Raw genomic sequence first — 22,609 nt, 5'->3', positions numbered from 1 at the left:
TTTCTAGCCTCAAGCTCTGTCCCTAAACCTCAACTTGTCACAGTTACATCCGCTGCTGCACCCCTGAAACAATGCCACCACCCCAGCGTGCATCTGGGCACTGCTGCCTAAGCTGGCCAGGCCCCTTCCTCCACACTCAGTTAAGAGCGAGCGCGTCCTTCCAGCTTGGCTCACATATGCCTCTTCCAATGAGCACTGTCACGTTCCCCAGGGAAGGTGACCCATTTTTCCCTTTGTGCCTCTTTTATGCCACTGGAGTTTGCAAAATACACTGTATCAAAGCTGAGGGGCTCAATGGCAAAATGATTTTTTTATTCATATTTTTGGGAAAAAAATAGCCAGATTACTAACTGGTAATGAGAGCTAAGACCATTTTACCAGCCTAAGATAAAAACCTTTATTAAAGACTCATTGACTCACAGTTGTAATGGAATATCTGCTCATTAAACGCAGGGCTCATTTAGTGAGAACATACATATGAAACTTGGTCATTGATCAGTTGATGCTTTAAAGGCACAGAACAGAATTGCATTAAAATATTAATGCCACTGACCACTGCTTTGCCATTTTAGTTCAGCTCTTACAGAAAACACATACATCACTTCCAACTTAGAGTACTACAAAATAGATTTTCTAGATCTTGAATATGTTGCTTGCATGAAAATCTCAAGGCAAAATGAACCCCTTTTCCATGAAACCATCTTTTCATTATCTGCAACTGAGTGGATAATAAGGCCAAATTAAAATTAGACCTTGTTTTCATTTCTGGAATTACACTGTCACAGTTACAAATTTTACTGCTAAAACTAACTCTGAACTGAGAAGAGACTCTGAAAACTCTCACCGCATTTTAAAGTCAAAGCCGAGTGTCATGCTTGTCTCTCTGTCTCACAAAGCCTGCTAATTTTAGCTTCTAAATATTACATTCTTCAGACCCCTCCGTCACATGCCACCACCTGACCTCCCCCCTGACTTCAGGCTGCCACTGTCACCTCCTGCCTGGATCGCTACATCACCCCAAGCTTGCCTACACATAGAGAAACCTGGTCACGCGGTTCCTTTGCTCAAACCCCTCAATGATGTCCCGTTGCCTGTCCTCTCTTCCACAAATCCTTCCTGAGTCCCTCCCGCACAGCAGCCCGTACTGGGCAACCTTCAGCTGAGCTGAGCTCTGTAGTAAGGCCCCAAGGGTCTGGTCGGTCTGGTCCTTAACACATTCCTTGATCTGCTGGTCACATCTAAAGTCTCCAGTCTACTGACGAGAGCCGCTTCTTGCTCACTGAACTCACCAATCTGTCCCTGGCCTCTGTATCTATCACACCTTCCCCTGCTCAACTCTCTGGATCCTTTCAGAGTCTACAAGTCACTTCTCTGGAAGCTTCTTAGCTGCTCCCAACCATGCCCTTAACTAACCACAGGGGTGTCCCTGCTCTGAATTTCCGTAAAGGCTGGTGCACGTTTATACCACCGTGCTCATCGTATTCTATTAAATATTACTGTTTTCTGCTCTCTGGCAGTTTCCGCAACTATACCCTGAGCTCCCAGAGACAGGACTGGATCTTACTAATCTCTGTATTCTTCAAAGTTTCTAGAACGGCTACTCCAGTCCTGCTACCCAGTAAGCACACAGTGAATCTCTTACGGCTTAGCAAACATCATGACTGAGAGAAGAAACAGACTGTCCCCATCCCCAAACACATTAGGTTAAAACTGACATTAGGGATACTGATACGTTCAATTTATGTAAATCATATTTCTCCCAACCGACGCGGCTCCAGAGAAAGCTGGCAGCAAAAGGCGTTATTTATAATAGCTACAAGTTCCTTAACCAGGGGGTCCCATGAGGATGGCCTGGCCTATCCAGTCTTCTGCCCTGATCCGTGTTTTATAAGACTATCAGACCATCAAATGCATTTCATAGCTTCACACAACTCCGGAAGGGCTGCCATCAGCAATCTAGCCAAGTGAGCCGTGACTTCAGTGATACTGCAAACATTTCTCGGCAGGGGGAGGCTGGATGAGGAGACAAAAAAAACCAAAACCAAAAAAATAAGAAGTCCCCATAACTCAGCATGATGATGGAAATCGTTAAACAGCTAAGTGTTATGAACTAGCAAAAGTGCTAGTTTGAAGGGAAATGGTCCAAAGATGGTCCCAAGGATGGATTTATGTGGAAAGGAACAAAGGGTAAGAAATTTCCATGGCAACTCCTATTATTGTGGAGCCTTGTGCAATTTTCCTGCTCTCCCCGTGTGAGGTTTGAAACGTGCCCGTCTCAAACTGGCAATGGGTGGGCTTTCATGTTCTTTTCCTTCCAGGGGCCATGCGGCACATCTGAGGACAGCTGGTAGTTTAAAAATGGCTTTAAGAGTCTACTCTGCCTCTTCTTTCGTCTTTAACAGGTCTCATGCATTCACTCGACAAACACAGACTGAGCATCTTCTGTTACAGGCACTGTCTGCTCTCCCTCGTGGGGCCTGTATGCTGGTGCTCACACTCCGAATAGCCCGTCTTAAAACTGTGATTGGCCCAGTGAGCAGTAAAGCCAAGTGCAAAGATGACGCTATGAGATGACCAAAATGTCTAAATTTAGCCACTTGATCTATTTAAGTAAAGCTATATTTTGCATAATAAATAGGAATCACCCCACTTACTCGATGCCTCAAAATGTCTTTTCTCTTGGTGCTTCCTCTCCCCTACCTCGGCCCCAAGAGGCCAGTTTTAAACGTACAGGATGTATTTTAGTTGTCAGGGGTGGCTACAGGCATTAGCTGAGCAGGGGCGAGGGACACAAGTCTTCGCCAATGACCCCACCGTCCCACACGAAAAACTCTTCCATCTGGAATGCCAACAGTGTCCCCACCGAGAGACACTGCTGGTCTTCACAGAGACGCCCAAGTTAACAGGCACTTAAACAGAGAGTCACTGAATGCGGAGGGTTTCACGTGGTGAGGGGGCAAGCGTGTGCCAGCTCAGGCCTCTCCTCTTAGAAAGCCACCAGTCCCATCGTGGGGACCGCCCCCCCCCACCCTGATGATCTTATCTAATCCTAATTACCAAGGCATCTTTCTTCAGAGGCATTCTCTGCCGACCTCTAAATACTGTCAACATAAGGATTTAGGGATCGAGTTTCCAGTACATGATATTTGGGGGACACATTCAGACCAAAGCAAAGGGCCGTGAAGGGTGTAAAACACTAAGACAGGTAGAAACAGGGGCAGAGACAGGAAGGAGAACTCATCAGAGGAAATGTCTTTCATCAAGATCTATATAATGCAATGGAAAAAATTTTATTTTCTTAAGCTGGTGTAAGAAGGATTTATGGAAAGAATCCTCTTTCTCTTGAGAAGATGCCTTGGTAGGTATCATAGAGGAAAATATCTGAGTCTGAAGGGCCTTACACTGAGCAGAAATGTTTTGTATTAAGCAAGAGGAAACACTTGCTTGTTGGTCCAGCTACAGAAAGATAAAGACATAAAAAACTGAAATAAGCACTAAAAGACAACGTGTTTTCTCAAATAAATAAAAACCAACCAGGCAGAATAACTGGCCACCAAGCCCAGAAAACAAGATACAAAGAAGTTTTCTTGTTGTTTTTAAAAACTCCAACCACTTCTAATAGTTTTTGTTTCCTTTGTCAAGTTACTTGTTTTTTTGTTTTTTTTCGTTTGCTAAAACATCGTCATCATCAACAATAGCCCCTACTCTTCAGCAAACTAATATTGCTGAAAACAGATGGTGGTTCTCTTTCTTATCTGCCATGAGGTCATGTATGGTCCCAAGAAAAAATGTCTAAATTTTCCATGTCATTAATTCAAAATCCCAGTGTATGCAGGACACTTGGCCTAAAAACTGGGAATTCCGAAAGCGGCTGTGTAAGAGGCTCATTCAGTTGAGAATCAGTTTGGAGGGAGCCCGTCAAAGCCAAACCCCTCTCTACATAAAATATGGTCCCTCTGAGGTGAGCTTTATTGGCTGAGTGCTGCATAAATGCAATAAAAGCTTATGATACTGTTTTCCTTGCAATAAATATCCACTTTACCAAATTGGAAGGTAGAAGGAAACTGGGTTCTAGAAAGTGTAAAAATCCGTAACTCGGAACTTAGCACAGGCAGGAACTGAGCCACCCCGTGCAGGCTCAGGCTCAGCAGCCCTGGGCCAGCCTGTGTACAGCTGTCTCGAGAGACCTCAGCCTTCTGTTACGGCTCCTCGTCAGAAGATGCTGAGTGTCTGTAAAACTGGAGGGGTCAAGGCCAATTTGCTGCTGGAAGTGACACTCCCTGTCCTCTATTTCTTCTGCATCTTTGCTTAAATGATCACCCAGAAATGCTGATGGGTTTGTAAAGGCCCAAAGACAGCCTGAAAGAGTAACAGCCGTTTGCTTTACTAACACAAAGTAAAAAAAAAAAGTGTAATGACCTTCAAATAGCACTTAGTGGTCTTGGGAGTGAACAAGCCTTGGGGACCCCATTCCCAAGCTGGGCGACCCTCCCTGCCCATGGAAGGCTGACCCCTTGCAGGGATAACAGGCTGTTGCCACTGAGATTTAACGACTCCCATGCCTATGTGTAAAACGTACACCCTCTGTCACACACATAAACACCTCCCACACACACAATAGGAACCGTTATCATCTAGAAGCATAGCGGCAAAAAAAAAAAAATTAGTCTACGTATAATTTGGGCGAAGTAACAATCAGTTGCTGGGTAGAGGCAACTGCACTATGTATTTTCTCACAGGCAGGACAATGGAAAGCTGTCCCCTCAGGCACAGGTGGCTCTATAGATGGGCCATGCTGAGAGGGTCTTTGACAGGAAAGGGGGCCATCCAGGGGGTGGCACGAGTTTCCTTACCTCCTCCCCCACCTCGATGTTGCGGACGGCACGCAGTAAGAGGTGGGGCCCGTTGAACACAATCGAACAGTTCGGGTCACAGCTGTGATTGAGCAAAGACATACTGCAGAGAAAAAAACAAGGGAGACCATAATGGCTCAGCAGACAAAGTCAAACAGCTCCATTTAATAAATGCAATGGGCAAGAGATACCTTAGGTTGGGGGGGCAGCTGTAGGTGGCACTAGGGACTGAATACTCAGGGTGCAATCACAGAAATGTCACTGGCCCACTTCTTGTGAAGTGCATCGCCCCAAGACGGAGGCTAATTAGGGAATTTGTTAATAAAAACATTTTGTGGGTCCTTTTGGGGGGTAGCGGTAAGAAGATAGTTAACTCGTTAGATACCAGCCAACATGAAGATGGGGGGAAAACTGACCTGCAAAGAAATAATCTTTGAGATACTGGGGTGCACCAACCAAAATACCGCTGCCCTTTCCCACACAGGCCCTCATCTGTTGAGCTCCTCTGGAGAAACTGCCACCTCTGCTAGAGCGTCCACACTGAAGGACAATCAGGAGTCACCTCTCTTAAATGCAGAGCGGTTATCTTGCTAACTAGATCCTGATGCGTTTTGGGCCATGGTCCAGTCTTTTTATTACCTTAGAGGTACATTTTTTACCATCTGGAAAATGGAATGGATTTAAGTTGCTACCATAAATTGTTAATAATTAGAGTCAACACTTACTATGTAAACACTTTCTTGTACTTCAGCGTGTTTATTAAATTTCATCATCGTAACAATCTCATGAGAATCATTTATAGGTGAAGAGACTGATCTATAGAAATTAAATTACTTGTCCAACGACAAGGACACACGACTAGTAAGTGGAGACTGCCTCCAAACCAGGTGGCCTGAATTCGGAGCCCATATTCTGAACGGTTACTATGTTACTGCTTTGTGAGAAGCACCAGCAAGAGACCTGATCTACAGCTAATGACGCCGAAGAGAATAAAAAAAAGCTGAATCCTCAGATTCACAATTAATTATAAGGAAGTCTAAATTTGTATTTGGATGTTGACGGCATACAAACAAAATGAAACTAGAAGTGACTATGGTACTCGTGGAAAAACAGCCCAGTAGCTCAGTGCTAAGGGTCACCGCAGTGATAGCTGGGGAGAGAGCACTTCAGAGGGACGAACACTGGAAGTTGTCTTGCCTCCTTGAGCGACAGAGCTCAGAGGATGCTGACTCGAAGGACAAAATGAAACCAGCTGGCGCAGCACAGCCAATCTGGCGAGATAATCACATGCTTCAGCCTACGAGGCTGGGGAATCAGATGAGGGCAGGGGTCCAATGAAGAACCAGATCTCAGCCGGATGGTTACTCAGCACCCACAGTCCTCAACCTCTTACTGCAAAGTCCCCTGGAGAACAAGAATTCAGCTCTGAGGTCTGCCTCTTTCTTAATACCACAGCATATAATGTGTGGTTACAAAACCGTTTTCTTTAAACTTGACATTTTCCATTTTCTTGTAATTTATCACTAAGTTTCCAGGTTGGCTCTTGAGCCAGCTGTTGCACCTGCCTTTCTACCTACTTCCGAAGGGCTGGGATTTGGGGAGGAATTAAAGCTGTGTTTTCCAGTAAATGAAATACTGTCTACCATACCTGGGGTACAGGCCAACACCAACTTCCTGCATCTCCGCATTGCAGATGGTGAAAGAGTTGCAGATCACCTGTGAAACCAAGGGAGACACAATCAGTGTTACTAGAGTCTCTTAGGAAATGCTGTAGGTGAAAGGATAAAAATTTTCAAAATAAAACGTAAGAGCCTTTTAATAGTTGCTTTGGAAAGATCCAAGCCAAACACTGACACTCTTTCATTTGCAAAAAAATTTATCTAGAACATACTCCCCCTGAAGAACTTCAGGTGTTTAAGTGCAGAAATACCAGCATCCTGGGGAAAAACAAAAAACAAAGAGGCTTAAGCCAGCACAGGAGCTATTAAGTTCAATCTAATCACCCCTGTCCCCCAAAGTGACACCGTTACATGAAATGCTCAAAACTCAGAATACGAATAAACTATTTACTGAAAACTAGAATCCTACAATATCATGCTTTTTCACTCAAACTGCCTGCAGTTTCCAAATGCCACTGTTTATCTGTTGAGTAAGAGCGGCCTGACTTTTTTTTTTATTACAAAGAGTGAAGTTTGTGATCCAAGTTGATGACAGACCGCAAGGCACTCAGGAAGTCACTTAGTCAAGCCATGGCATTCACTAGGCACCTGGGACCCGTCACTCAGTATGTGGCACAGTCCTACACCCTATGTGGGGGCGGAAGGGGTATGGAAAAAAGAAATTTAAAAATGCAATCACTGTGCTCACTCAAGGAACTTAAAAACCTCATTTGTGGAATAAGGTTCACGTACGAGAGACCACACAGAGCCACGGAAAGGGCAGTGGACTTGGAACGAGACAATCTAGGTCCCAGCCACACATCACTGTCTCAGACGGATGCTGGGGAAAGAACAACGAAGGAAAAAACCAAAGTCCCTGCCTTCATGGAGCTTAAGTTGTAGCTGGAGAGACAGATTTTTTAAAACCTCAATGATTAGGCCGGGCGCGGTGGCTCACGCCTGTAATCCTAGCACTCTGGGAGGCCGAGGTGGGCGGATCGTTTGAGCTCAGGAGTTCGAGACCAGCCTGAGCAAGAGCGAGACCCCACCTCTACTAAAAATAGAAAGAAATTATATGGACAGCTAAAAATATATATAGAAAAAAATTAGCCGGGCATGGTGGTGCATGCCTGTAGTCCCAGCTACTCGGGAGGCTGAGACAGGAGGATCTCTTGAGCTCAGGAGTTTGAGGTTGCTGTGAGCTAGGCTGACGCCACGGCACTCACTCTAGCCTGGGCAACAGAGTGAGACTCTGTCTCAAAAAAAAAAAAAAAAAAAAAAAAAAAACCCCTCAATGATTAAAAAAAAGTCCCATATGGATAAGTGCTAAGGAGAGAAATAAGGTAAAATAAAGGGACAGAGGGAAAAGTAGTCAGGAAAGCTCTTTAGGCTAAGTTGACACTACAGCAATGACCTCAAGGGACTGTGGAAATGACCACCTGTGTATCCAGGTGGTGAAGGTTCATTCCAGGAGAAAGAGCAAGTGCAAAGGTCCGCGAGCAGGAAGGCTCTTGGTTGCAGAGGAACAGCAGGAAGGCTGGTCTGGCCAAAGCAGAGCAGGTAAGAAGAAGAGCAGTAAACTGTGACATCAGAGAGGCAGCAAGATCACGCAGGGCCTTACGGCCATGTTTGGATTTTGTTCTGAATGAGACAGAAAGCCACTGGATGCTGAGCCAAGGACAGAATGGATCACTCTAGCTGCTGTGTAGAGAATGGGCTCCCAACAGGCAAGACTGGAAGTAGGGACAGCAGTTAAGAGACCACCTGCGGCAGCTCAGGTGAGAGATGCTGGTGACTCAGACGCTGACAGCGGCAGAAGGGAGAACGGGGTCGCACCGCCACCAGGACTGACTCTCACGGGGAATGCAGAGAGTCGAGGGTAGCAATTGAGTTTTTGGCCTGAACAAGCAGAAGATTATAGCTGCCATTTATCAAGAGGAGGAAGAATGTAAAAGGAACAGGTCTGGCTGCAGGAGGTTGGGACAAAGTCCAACAGTTCTGTTTTAGTTGTGTTAAACTTGACATGGCCTCCTAGACAGCCCAGCCGAGACTAAGAATGAGCAACTGGAGTTCAGGGGAGCCGTTAAGGCTGGAGATATAAATTTAGGATGAAACATGACAAAGCCCATAAAAAAAAAAAGTAAAAGAGGCCACTACAGACTTGAAATAAGCCAGTGATTACAAATGGATGCTGACTTGGTATAAATTTCCTATAAAGGAACAAGCAGTGACAACAAATTTCTCTAAATCAGGTTTATATGAAAGAACACAAAGTATGGAAAAGGCATTCAGTCCTTTGAGATTCTTCCACTGCTAAAAACAGCTTTTATATGAAATCTTGTGCAACCTACCAGCATTTAGCACTTTTTCCTCTTAAAGTCTGATAAAACTGCAGTTTCCAATCAGGAAATAAATTGGTGTAGATACTCATATTTTAAATAAATACCAGTTAAGTTGTTTTAGGGCAATAATTTTGCATTAAGCTACAACAGTATACTGTCTCTCTGTATTAATATTTATAATAAAGTGGATGGTAAAAATATAGGACGAAATGTATTGTGTTTTTATCTTGAAATTTTAAACATTCTAAAATGCATATAAATTTTGGGGAGGGGTTATAAATTTTAACACATATTTTACAGTATAATCAGTACTTTGGTTGACTTAATCCACCAACAAAAGGCCAGGTCAAACAGATCTAACTGGCTAACTTTTGGGTCAAACTAAAACAGTTTTTTCCTAAACTAGGAAGCAAATGAAAGGTTTTTCCAAAATAGGTTTATTCTGATGGAATTTTTAAGAAGGAAGAGCTACCAAGAGGAAATGTCAGCTTGGTCGTCTCTTCCTCTGGGAGGTGTTTCCTCACCCCTACCTACACTTAGCAGCATTTATCACACTGAATCATTATTTGCCCACTGACTTGTCCTATCACACACAATAACACTGTAAAATACTCAGAGGGCCGAGATCCAGTTTCTCTGCCTAGCACGGTGCCTGGCACACAGCAGACACCAGTAAGTGTATTTCTAATAAATGGATGGCCGCATGGGTGTGGTCCTCAGTATCTGGATAATACTTCATTATCCAGAAAAGGGTCCGGGAAGATGCCAGAAACAAATCATAGGTCCCATGTGGATGTGGAGGGAGAGAGGTGGATGTAGTCGTGCCATGAAAAGTAGTGGGACAAGTTAGTCTCCATCTCTCCTGTCCTCGGCACCGTCTTCATAACACACCTGCTCAGATCCCTTCGCCCATTCTTTTTCTCCCGTCCAGCTCACTTTTTGTTTCATCTGTTCTAACCAGACCAGTGGCTGGGACAAAAGTCTTCCCCATCGGAAGAGCACAAGGACTTGTTTGATTCTCTGCTTAATACCAGGGTCTGATACATGGGGCACAAAATAAATATTTGCTGAATGAATCAATGACAGACCTCAGGTTTCTCTCCTTGAACACTTCTCTTGCATCTTCTCCTTTTATTCTTTACTTTCCTCCTTTCTCTTCCTTTTCTTGTTTTCACTATTATCCATCTGTCACCCTCCTCTCTCACCTTGTGAAGTGGGTCACAATTAAGTAGGGTGTTTTGAAATTCCATGTAAAAATTCCAGACAAGGTCTTCATCTGTATTATTCGGAGAGTTATACTAGTCTTCCTGAGCTAGTGAATAGAAAGTTTAGTTTTTTGTCTACTCTCACTTTTATTAAAAATGTTGGCTCCATTCAGCACCGTATCAATTAGGAAGAACTTCGCAAGTATTTTTGACATGTACAACTGATAGCAGTAGTGAATATATGAGTTAGCTCTTAACGTTTCTTCTTTTTTAAATGAAAGAATAGGTAGATAATATATCCGTGTATACTCAGGTGATAATTTGAAAGGAATTTCTCTTTATCACCAAGAAATAAAAGAATGAAAATAAAGCCCAGAAATGAAAGTTTAAACATTTTTCAAAGTATTGTTTTTTGCGTACACAGTTTTCATAGGAAACTGTACAGGTTAAATAAATAATGGATGAATATTTCACACAAAGATTCATTTAGAGAAGTATATCAATGAGATTATTTCAATAAAAATAAAAGCAATTAGGGTAAAGAATTCTTTCTTTCTAAAAATTAAGCTTGAGTATTAACTTTAAAAATATTTCCCTTGGCTTGAAACTAAAAAATATATTAAAATTATCTTATAATTGAATATAAAGTTATGTTTACTCTTCATAATTTTTCCTTTGAAGTAACTGGAATACTTCATAACATAACACTGTAGCCTTTCTAGATGACAAAAATCTAGTAGCACTAGTGGTCACTGAACCTATTTTATAAAAATAACTACAGTGAAATTAAAAATAATCTATGAATGAAATTCTTATGTAATCTGTTCCGGGTTCTAGATCCAGAATCTGACAATTATTTGTGTTCTAAGGTTAAAAATTCCTCTGTAGAATAGACACAAATAGTAAGCAACAACAGAACACAAAGTGAATACCTCAGAGACATAGATGCTCATTTTATATATCACATGTTCAAATTTCAAATTTCTCCAAATTTTCAGCACTAGAACTTTTTCTTATTATAGCAGCAAAAAGATTGAGATGTTTGAGACGCAAAAGAAAATCGCCACCATATTGCTACTTGTAACGGCAAAGCTGAACAGCCTAAGAAAATTTGCACCAATCAGCACTGAGTAATTTCTACACGGTAACAGAAGAATTCAGCCGCTTCCTAGCCCACTTCCCCCAATTACTGACTTCTACATAGCCTACTGCAAATAATACCTTCAATTTCAAAAAATATATATAAATTTAAACACACATTTCAACAGGAACTCAGTTCCTGAAGGCAAATATAAAGTGCTTTCCTCAAAAACCATTTCCATCTTTTTTATAACTTCTCTATTTAAAGAATGAGTAGAATATTTGGCACAGAGGAGTTTAGACATATGGAATTTACTAATTAGAGGGACTAAAGGTGACTTTTCCAAAGGGAGCTCACTGCGCTTCATTTTATTAAGCTCTGTGGGTAGAGGGAATCGAAGTAGGAAGAACCGGTGGTATGAAAACCAAAAGTGGAGCTTTTCATACAAAATAATTGCCTCCTTCCCCCACTGCTCCCAGACCTATTAATTGTCTAACTTTAAAAGCACAATATTTTAGTCAGGGCATATTTTTCTCCACCCACAGAATAATGACATTTTATTAAGTACAGATCTATTTCAGGTCTCATAAACCTTAAAGGGATTTGAAATTTCACCTCCTATCCCTCTTATCTGTGTGGCCAATGTCCACGCATCGCTCAGGACTCAGTTACAGGCCTTTCCCGTCCCACTCCCTCTTTTGGTCAGAAATTTACAATCTTTTGCTGGCCCTAAGGATAAAGGGTTTGCAATCTCCAAACCAGAGTAACAATGCGAGGGAACCAATCTGGGGAAGGAGGTCAGCTCAGGAGAGAAGAACTTGCATTTCCCAAATGATGGTTCACAAATTCCAGGATTCACAGAAATGCTTCCAGAAGGGTTTACAAAAGAAAGGGTGGTTTTTGGCATCTGTTTCAATGTCAACTGTAATAAAATTAATAACTAGAACAATTATACTTATACTTTCCCTTTATCAGGAAGTTGCTAGAGAGCCTCCATGTCTTATCAGTGAGCGTGCTTTAAGGTAGGAACAAAGGACTAAAGCTCATGACTCAGTCGCTGAGCTGTGTCTTTGCTCTACTGCCAGCCTCGTGGCGGTTTGACATTACTGAGTTTTTCATTGTTCCTTAGTCATATGTTATTTTATTTGCAAACCTAAGGGACTACTGGTTAAAGACAGAAATCAAGCAGTAAATAGGACCCCAAAAGCACAGGAAACAAAAGCAAAAATAGACAAATGGGACTGCATCAAACTTAAAAGCTTCTGCACAGCAAAGGAAACAATTAACAGGGTGAAGAAACAACCCATAGAGTAGGAGAAATATTTGCAAACCATACATTTGATAAGGGGTCAATAGCCAAAATATATAAGGAACTCAAACAGCACAATAGCAAGAAAACAAATAACCCAATTAAAAAATAGGCAAAGAACTTGAATAGACATTTCTCCAAAGACATACAGATGGCGAAAAAGTTCGTAAAAAAATGAACATCACTAATCATCAGGGAAATGCAAATCAAAACCACAGTGAGATATTACCTCATACCTGTTAGAATGTCTAATATCACAAAGACAAAAAGATTAATATTGGTGAGGATGTGGAAAAAAGGGAGCCCTTGCAAATGCCATTTGGGGGAATGTAAGTTAGTATAGCCATTATGAAAAATGGTATGGAAGTTCCTTAAAAAATAAAAAATAGCGCTGCCATATAATCAAGCAATCCCACTTCTGGGTATACATCCAATATAATTGCAATTCAATGAACATGAATTGCACCTTCATGTTCATTGCAGCATTTTTCACGATAGCTATTATATCAACCTAAGCATCCACTAACAGATGAATGGATAAGGAAAAGGTACTATATGTGCATAGCAGAATACTAGTTGGCCTTTAAAAAGAAGGAAATACTTTCATTTGCAACAACATGGGTCAATCTGGAAGACATTATGCTACGTGAACTAATACGCCAGGCACAGAAAGAAATACCACATGATCTCATTTATATACAGAATCTGAAAAAGTCAGACTCTTAGTAAATAGAGTGGTTACCAAAGGCTGAGGGGGGACGGGGAAGGGGAGTGGAATGGGGAGATATTGGTCAAAGGGTGCAAAGTTTCAGTTGAACAGGAGGAATAAGTTCTTGAAATCTGTTACATAGCATGGTGACTACAATTAGTAACAGTGTATTGTGTATTTCAAAGTTTCTAAGAGCAAATTTCAACTGTCTCACCATAAACAATGCTCAGTGACATAAGGGATGTGCTAAGTAGCTTGATTTAATTATTCCACATTTCATACATATATCAAAACATCACACTCGTCTCCATAAATACGTACAATTACTGTTCGATTTAAAATTCAAAAAATTTTTCAACAAGACACAAAGCGAGGATGTAGGAAAACAAGGAGGAACATTGAAAATGTTAATTCTATAAATTTATCCCAAGATTCATCATATAATGACTTACTGAGTAGAAATTCTTCTATAGCACCTCAAGACATCTCTAATATTGAAAAAACATTAGAAACATAATGAATACATAATTTTATTTTTAGCAGATGGCATGAAGACTATTAAAGTCTCCAGCGTATTATTTGAAAAGTGCTTGTATGTAGCTACCTAAAACCTCTCTCTCATCTCATGATTCAAAAAACAAACATGGAAATTATAAAATATAATCTAGCTGGTTTCTTAAAGATTAAATTATAAGAATGTTAAACATCAGGTCATGAACACAAGATGCCATCTTACCAAAAATATTTCATTTAAAAGTTTATGTTACTAAGTCTTTTCTTGTACAAAACTAATTTAAAGCAAGTTAAAATATGTATACCACTTGTTAAATGAAAAAATTAAAACTATCTTTGTATACTGTGAATATTAAGGATTTTACAGATTCACTTTATAATATATGCCAAGTAACAAATAATCTTAAGAAAACTTCTTTACTCATCTCAATATACTTGGAAATGTGTCTTCCTAAACCTTGGTATATTCGACCATTTCCAGAATTGCAATGGTGTATGTTACACTTCAAGATCCGGCCACAAGTCGGTCTGCAGTGCACACTACACATACAAAAAACTCAACAATGATTTGCCATGGCTGAAATTACTATCAAGGCCAATATCATAAGTAAGAGCAATCATAAAATTGTGCTTTCTATTTCACATCTTTCCCAGAAACTGCCAAATGTTAGCAAATGAAGCCCCTCTGGATAACATGCTTCCTTTCTAAAACCCATACACATTTTCGATTTATAAGGGCTTTACTCACAACAGAACTTATTACACCTTAAACGACTGCCCTTGATAATAGTGACCAAAACTGAAATGATATTCACAAATTTGTCCATTGTTCTTTCCCTGAGGCTATTTCATTACCTGGTATTTCACCTCCTTCAAGTCACCTGATGAAAAAAAGCTTAACTACAGATGTCTGTCAAATATATAGATAAAAGTATAAAGCTCTGTAATATAATTTTCATTGTTTAATTTTCCTCCCACATCCTGAGGCTCAGAACTACTATGAGATTCTTAAATAATTTATTACAAGACATTGTTGTAAGTTTCTAAAGCTCTGCTGTCTTTTCTGTTATAAATTCCATTTAGATGTGCTCCTACCCAAAAAGTTTATCACAATGAACGGAACTTTCTCCAGTGTATCACACTTAAAGATTCTTTTGTTCAGTTTAAATCTCCAAAAATGTTCTTGTACATGATAATCTAGTTTCATTATTCTCTTTCCATGTAAGTGGTGCAGAAATACACCCCTGGGTGGTGCCACTATTCTTCACTGTAATTTGTCTTAGTTCCAATACTAACTTTCGAAATGAAATATGGTAGGTGGTATATACCACCTTACGGAGGCTGGACTGAATATAGCAGAGTGTGGCTCAAATCATCTGTGTTTTTCCATCAAATTAATGGAAAAAGAACTACAGAAAAATGTCCCACGTGAAAGATAAGACCGAACACTATGCAACTGCTTAATGTAATCCCCAAATGAAAGATAAACTCAAGTGTGTGCTGAGGTTACTTTCACTACGTAGAAATTAGGGTGAACGTTCTCTCCAGGAGAAATTTTGGCAGGCAAGGGTTTGTTATACTGATCATGCTTGACATCTCAGAGAGTGAAACTCAGAAGCATGTACTTCACATGATAGCATGTGACGTGTACATGATTCATATTCATGCTACATGGATCTGCATGAAGGTTTTTTGGAGGTGAGTACTTAGGGTTGTTTCTGGCATGCAGGAGCACTGATGCCTAAAGCCCCCTGCCGGTTCCTCTTAGACCAGCGCCATCTTCCCTGTGTAATGGCGCCTTTCTCTAAACGGTAAACTATTACATGCACAAAAAAAAAAAAAAATGAGTAAAATTTACATTATTTCATTTGAGTCCACTGGACAGGATACCTTTTTTGAAAAACATTAATAAAATAAAGTAAGGTAAAATCTGAGTCCAAAGGGAAATCGGTATTGACTTACAAAATTTAATCAGTTGAACCACAGCAGCCACTTAGTATCCACGGACTTAACACTTGAATATTTGACTTTCCTTAATGACGAGGGTCGATGATATCTAATAATGTGTTATTTTGCTGAGACATCGTTTCGTTTGACTCCTCCTTGTCATAAGGTTGATGTCCCCAGGAAAAGGCCTGTTACCTAATGACTGTGATCCACATGCATTTGTTATTCTTGGCTCTGTTATGAAAGCAGACACTTTCTTAAAGTGACAATCATCTTTTATTTTCTGCCTGCAAATGGTCCTGATGTGAAAACCAACTGAAAGTCCTGGTGCTAGAAATGAATCAATCTAAAGAATGGGTGTAAGTTCTCTTCATAAATTACTTTGATCCTGAATTTACAGAAGCATTACATATCTGAATTATTTAACTTTTTCAGTTATAACATACATTTTTCAGGGAGAAGGAAAGGAAGAATCACATAGGCATTTTTACATTTGGAAATTCACAACTTTCTTGTGACCAATTCCATGGGAATGACAAAGGTCTCGTGTATAATATTTAGCCCCTTAACATGGCAATGAATTTTTAAAAATCTAACTAACCTCCTCCCTCACCCCATCCCCATTCAACTCAGTTTATAGAAATTCTACCAGGATGTCTTTGAAAATTACCCAGGGAAGGCACAATTAGGTAAGGTTTAAGTATTTGTGAGTATCTAAGAAAGACCTGCAGAGAATCACAAAACAGAGTTCATCATCTACTCCTCGTTCTCTCCAGGCACCATTCCGAAGGCCTTTCCCTGTTCCATTCTCAGCCGGGCTATACATGCTCAGTCAACCCTGATTCCCAGCAACACAATTTCAACCAAACAATCTTCTTAAGCTTTCTACCTCCCCACACCACCCTGCTAGGAGAAGGTATGTGGGTTACAATTTCAATTTTAAGAAGAATGAGTCTTTAGAGAATGCATTTTATCTTGTCAGCACTTTGGATCTCCATTTCCTTCTCACCCTTTCACCCTAAAATATCAGCTTGCACGAGGAGATGCAAAGTAAGACATGCAGCTGCAAGCGTTCAAAACTGCTGAGGAAGGAAAAGCAGACAGGGCACTAATTACCTCTTCAAACTGGACCCCCAAATGTAGGAATCATCCTCCTTTTCTACCTGTTGTTTCTGGAATAGTCTGTGTCAATAATGGGAAATTTAAATACTCTCGTGTAAATCCAGTTTTCTTCTGCTCCAGCTCTGCAAAACATCCCGGATGTCCCGGATGCCTGGTCCAGTGCAATGACTTTCACACTGTACTGCCAGGAACGCTTTGGGCCAAAAGCGAGGAGGCAGCAGCAGCAGGAGGGGTCCCATGTCCCCTAAATACATTTCACTATAATTAATATTTATTATGAGAAAGTGAGCTCCGTGGATGCTGGGATTTCTGTTTTGTTCACTGCCATAACCCTGTGCTTTTAACAGAGCCTAGCATATAGTAAGTTGCTTTATACAAGTTCTTTGAATGAAGCCAGAGGAAGCAGAGAAGGAGAAACAGAACCTTGCCTATAGGTCACGTTGAACAGTAAAAAGAAAAGAGGGACAACTGCAAAACCCATCATCTCTGTGTTTCACTATGTTTCTAGAAATCTCCACTGAGGAAAAACCACAGTAGCCCTGCATACATGATAATGCCTCTCATGGGCTTACTTCTGATATTATATTTTAAGTAGGTGACAAAAAGCAAAAAGCAACAGTTTCAGGTCTTGCCAGCAGTTGGGATTTGACTTGAACTATAAAACAGTCAAGGGGAGTTTATTGGGAGAGACATGAAGCCCTCCTTCATAACCTCTCAGAAGACTAGAAACTGCTGGCTTGCCACGCCATTCCTGCTGCTGGCGCTTGTTAAGGAAAATAAAAATGCTCCAAGTCCTGATTTAAAAACAGGATGAGACTTCTGGTTTCTGATCTGGCACATAAGGAGCTTGGAAGTCCCCACCCCAACCTAACAGCAAGTAAAATGCTAAACTAAAATATATATATATATATATGTATATATCAAAGGCCAGGTGCAGTGGCTCACATCTATAATCTTAGCATTCTGGGAGGCTGAAGTGGGAGGATTGCTTGAGGTCAAGAGTTCACCACTAGCCTGAGCAAGAGCAAGAGCAAGAGCAAGAGCAAGACCCCGTCTTCACTAAAAATAGAAAAAAAATTAGCCATCCCATCACACCCAAGAGGACAAAAACCCTGAGAAGCACTGGTTAAATTCACAGTCCAGGGGCACGGACTCACTGCAAATCTAAGACTTAATCACAGGACTCTAGAACACTTCCACTCTCTCCAACACCTTACCGCTACATCACTAAAGGCCTCTTTACAGTTCTGTTTACCCAGTACAACATGATGTCAACCTTTCAACGTAAAATTACAAGACATACTAAAAGGCAAAAAACACAGTTTGAAGAGACTGAACAAACATCAGAACGAGAGTCAGATATGGCAGGAATATTAGAATTATCAGACCAAAGATGAAAAAAAAAACCTGATTAATATGCTAAGGGCTTTAATGGAAAGAGTAGACAACATGTGAGAACAGATGGATAATGTAAGCAGAGGAGAGAAAATCCTAAGAATCAAAAAGCAATGCTGGAAATAAAAAACATTATAACAAACTTGAAAAATACCTTTGATGAGCTTATTAGTAGGCTGGACACAGCTGAGAAAAGAATCTCTGAGCTTGAGAATATGACAACAGAAATTTCCAAAATGAAAAAGCAAAGAGAACAAAGACTAACAAAACCAGAATACCCAAGAACTGTAGGACAACTACGAAAGGTGTAACATATACATGCTGGGAATACCAGAAGAATAAAAAGAGGAAGGAAAGGAAGAAATACATGAAACAAATATGACTATTTCTCCCAAATTAATGTCAAACACAAGGCCACAGATCCAGGCAGCTCACAGAACACCAAGCAGGATGCCAGAAAAACTACACCCAGGTATGTCATATTTAAAATTCGGAAAATCAAAGATAAAAGAAAAATCTTAAAAGAATCCAGAGGAACAAACACTTTACTTATCATAGAGCACTAAAGGTAAGAATTACATCTTACTCCTCAGAAACCATGCAAGCAAGAAAAAAGTAGAGGGAAATGTTTAAAGTTTTGAGAGAAAAAAAGCCCATTGACCTTGAATTCCATACCCTGCAAAATTATCCTTCAAAAGTTAAGGAGAAATAAGGACATTCTTAGACAGACAAAACTTGAGGGAATTTATTGCCACTAGAAAACTGTCTTGCAAAAAATGCTAAAAGGTCAGAGAGAAGGAAAATGATATAGCTCAGAAAACTTGGATCTACACTAATAAAGGAAGAGCTGCAGAGAAGGAATAAGGAGATAAAATAAAAACTTTTGCTTTTCTTATTCTTAACTGACCTAACAGACAGGAGTTTGTTCAAAATAATAATGATGCATTCAATTACGTAAACATACACATGCTTATGCGTAAGTAAAATGAATGGCAGCAATGATCCAAGGGATGGGAAGGAGGAATTAGAAATATTTTTGTTATTAACAGAAGGTACTTGTACTACCCGTAAAGCAGTTTAGCGTTATTTAAAAGTACACTTGGATTAGTCACAAATGTATATTGCAAACTTTAGGGCAACCACTAAAAAATGTAAAAAAAAAAAAAAAAAGGTATAATTAATGTGCTAAGAAAGGAGAGAAAATAGAATCATGCAAAATTCAGCTTTATTCATAATTGGCAAAACTTTGGAGTATTCAAGATGTCCTTCAGTAGGGGAATGGATAAATAAACCATGGTACATATCTAGACAATGAAATATTATTCTTCACTAAAAAGAAATGAGCTATCAAGCCACGAAAAGACATACAGGAACTTTAAATGCACATTACGAAGTGAAAAGAAGCCAATCTGAAAAAGTTTTATACTGTACAATTCCAACTGTGTGACATTCTGGAGAAGGTGACGCTATGGATACAGTAAAAAGATCAGAGGTTGCCGGGGATTAGAAGGGAGAGAGACGTCAACAGGCAAAGCACAGAGGACTTTTAGGGCAGTGACACTATCAGGCATGACATTAGAATGATGGACACATGTCATTCTACGTGTGTCCAACCCAGAGAATGTACGACACCAAGAGTGAGCCCTCGGGCCGGGCGCGGTGGCTCACGCCTGTAATCCTAGCACTCTGGGAGGCCGAGGTGGGCGGATCGTTTGAGCTCAGGAGTTCGAGACCAGCCTGAGCAAGAGCGAGACCCCGTCTCTACTAAAAATAGAAAGAAATTATATGGACAGCTAAATATATATATATATATCAAAAAAATTAGCCGGGCATGGTGGTGCATGCCTGTAGTCCCAACTACTCGGGAGGCTGAGACAGGAGGATCGCTTGAGCTCAGGAGTTTGAGGTTGCTGTGAGCTAGGCTGACGCCACGGCACTCACTCTAGCCTGGGCAACAAAGTGAGACTCTGTCTCAAAAAAAAAAAAAAAAAAAAAAAAAAGAGTGAGCCCTCATAAGAACTATGGGCTCTGGGCGATGATGATGTGTCGATGTAGGTTCATCAACTGCAACAAACGTACCAGTCTGGTTCGGGATGTTGAAAATGGAGGACGTGGCAGAGGGTGAGGGCTGCACGGGAAATCTCTGGACTTCATGTTCAATTTTGCTGTGACCCTAAAACTGCTCTAAATAGAAAGTGTATTGTTTTGTTACAAAAGGATGATTTTTAGAAGCATATCAAGGCTTGATAAACATTTTTCCTTCTTTATCACAATTCTTTTCCTGCATTACTTTGCTATTTTTCTGGTATAAACATGCACACGTGAAATCAAATGTGAAAAATAGAGGCAAAATAAATCATCAACAGTTTTCCAGTTGTGACTACAATTATGGATTATTTCCTTCCCATATTTTTGGAGGTATAGATTTTTTTTTTTTTTTTTTTTAAAAAAAACCTCTGTTTTGGTCAATGGAGAATGTAAACCTGGCTGCCATAAGATGCATTTGTCACCAACGCATCTTATATAAACCACTGTGAGGCAAAGCAAAGGGTACAGACTTTGAAGTCAGATAAATGCGGGTTTAGCTCCTGGCTCTGGCATCTTCTCATCTTGTGACCCAGGATAACGTATTCGACCCTTCCAGGACTGAGTTTCCTTCTCTACAAAATGGACATAACAATGCTTGTATCACAAGTACAGACTGTAGACACAAAACACACATTTCCCGTATTCCATTTAATAATCATGGGCTGCCCTTGTCTTTCCTACACTGTAGATTTTAGCCTTCTCAGGTCTCAGCTCCAAGTGCCGGTGGCAGCTGTCCCTACAAGGAAATGCTCTGTCTCCCCATCCCGGGTCACGTTCTGCATCCTAAGACTGTGAGACGTTCTGACTTCAGGGCTCACTGCTGTGCCCTGTGAAAGCAACTTCTGGAAAGCGTATAAATCTGACTGCCTTCTTAGTTAATAGGGTGTCACCTGCTAATACTATTTAAACACATCTCTATTTTCTCATGAGTACTTGCGAATTCCTTTGTGAAGTCAGAAGGGGAGGCAAAATAATAAAACTTTGTTAGATTTCTTATTTCAATTCAGAGTCTCAGTTACAATGAACAGGTTTGCTGTGAGCATTAACCCTAATTAACGACTATTTAGTGGACAGAACGTAGAAGACAGCCACGGTAATGTGACCAATGATACAACTACACAACTTCTGCGAACGATGACGATGATGATAATGTCCTGCCAGAGCTTGCAGGACACGGGCTTCCGAGGCCTCAGCCGAGACTTCTCTCTCCTGGAGGGTAAAAACCAGCAAGCAAAGCCCTGCTCGTCTGAGTCAGGCGAATCTGACTTACAGCCCGGGTGTGTGACCCCGTCTTCCGTGCTGAACTTGCCATCCTGTTGTAAATCAGTCAGCGCGGACCCCCAGACGCACCCGTTCATTTACTTAAGAGCACACGACCGTGCAGCAGAGGGCAAAGGGGCTTGAGGAAATCCAAACTACCCGAAGCGGGGAGGAAGGTCAGGAATACGGATCCCTCTGCTGCAGATCAACGGGATCTCCCACACGTGCACACAAACCCCCGCGTAAATACCAACGGCCTCTCTCTGTGCTGTTCTGAAACTCAGATCACATCGAGGAAAGAGCAAGGTGCCTGACTGTTTGTCACACTGCTGAGTCTTCACCCCGTCAGAACGCTCTTAGCATTAGTGGGAGATTTTATCACCTCTCCAAGATGTGTGTAAAAACCCAGTGTCCCTAAAAAGTATTACTTTGTTGACATTTATCATAAAGGCTATTAAAACAACATATAAAAATGTCAATGTGTCATTTGAATACCTCATCGCACCCACACTGGCTATGGTACGATGTTCGTTTACACCGTCTATTAAGAGAACACACACCCCAGGCTGGTTAGGACGCACGAGTCCTCCCCAGGGAAACCCTGGGCGTAGGTTGTTATTCTGAAAACATCCCCACTAACTAGAATGTCCCTTGGAGGCAGGCAGGAACTCTATCTTTTATCTCTAAAACTCCACAGCCTACCTTGGTGCACACAGTAGGCACTCAATTCATGGTGGTTGGGTTTGTTTGATTTTTAGAAACAACAGCTATTATTTAATGAGATGCCACTTTGTGGTAGGACCTTTGCTTACGTGGTCACTCATACTTGAGACACCGCTGTGAAGTAGGTTCAATTAACCGCACTTCACAGAAGAGGAACCTCAGGTTTGAGAGGATTAAGAAATTTGTCCAAGGTTGCAAACCTGGAAGCCCAACTGCAGCTGGAAAGTATTAGCAAGTCCCTGACAGCAGACTGTTTTCTTGTCCTCACTTCTATCCCCTGAAAGCAGTAGGCAAGAAAACTGGTTTTTGATTCATTAAAATTGCACCGTATTTTCATTCTGATACTAAGTCACAAGACACCCAGGCTGGCGAAGTCAGTCTGGCGGTCGGAGACCTGCTCCTGA

At 41.0% G+C, this 22,609-nt stretch overlaps 1 protein-coding gene across 3 annotated transcripts in view; it reads right to left on the bottom strand.

Annotated features, from left to right (window-relative positions):
• SMYD3 (SET and MYND domain containing 3) overlaps positions 1–22,609 on the bottom strand; it is a 393,664-nt gene that overhangs the window by 85,917 nt on the left and 285,138 nt on the right. For all 3 annotated transcript variants that reach the window (XM_069484635.1, XM_069484636.1, XM_069484637.1), the window contains exons 6-7: positions 6,502–6,569; positions 4,854–4,956 (exon numbers count right to left, since the gene is read on the bottom strand). In XM_069484635.1, coding sequence (XP_069340736.1) covers positions 4,854–4,956; positions 6,502–6,569 — 171 coding nt within the window. The remainder of the gene's footprint in view (positions 1–4,853; positions 4,957–6,501; positions 6,570–22,609) is intronic.

This window comes from Eulemur rufifrons, chromosome 11 (genome assembly GCF_041146395.1).
Source record: "Eulemur rufifrons isolate Redbay chromosome 11, OSU_ERuf_1, whole genome shotgun sequence".
Classification (NCBI taxonomy): Eukaryota; Metazoa; Chordata; class Mammalia; order Primates; family Lemuridae; genus Eulemur; species Eulemur rufifrons.
This window is presented reverse-complemented; position numbering and strand designations above follow the sequence as displayed.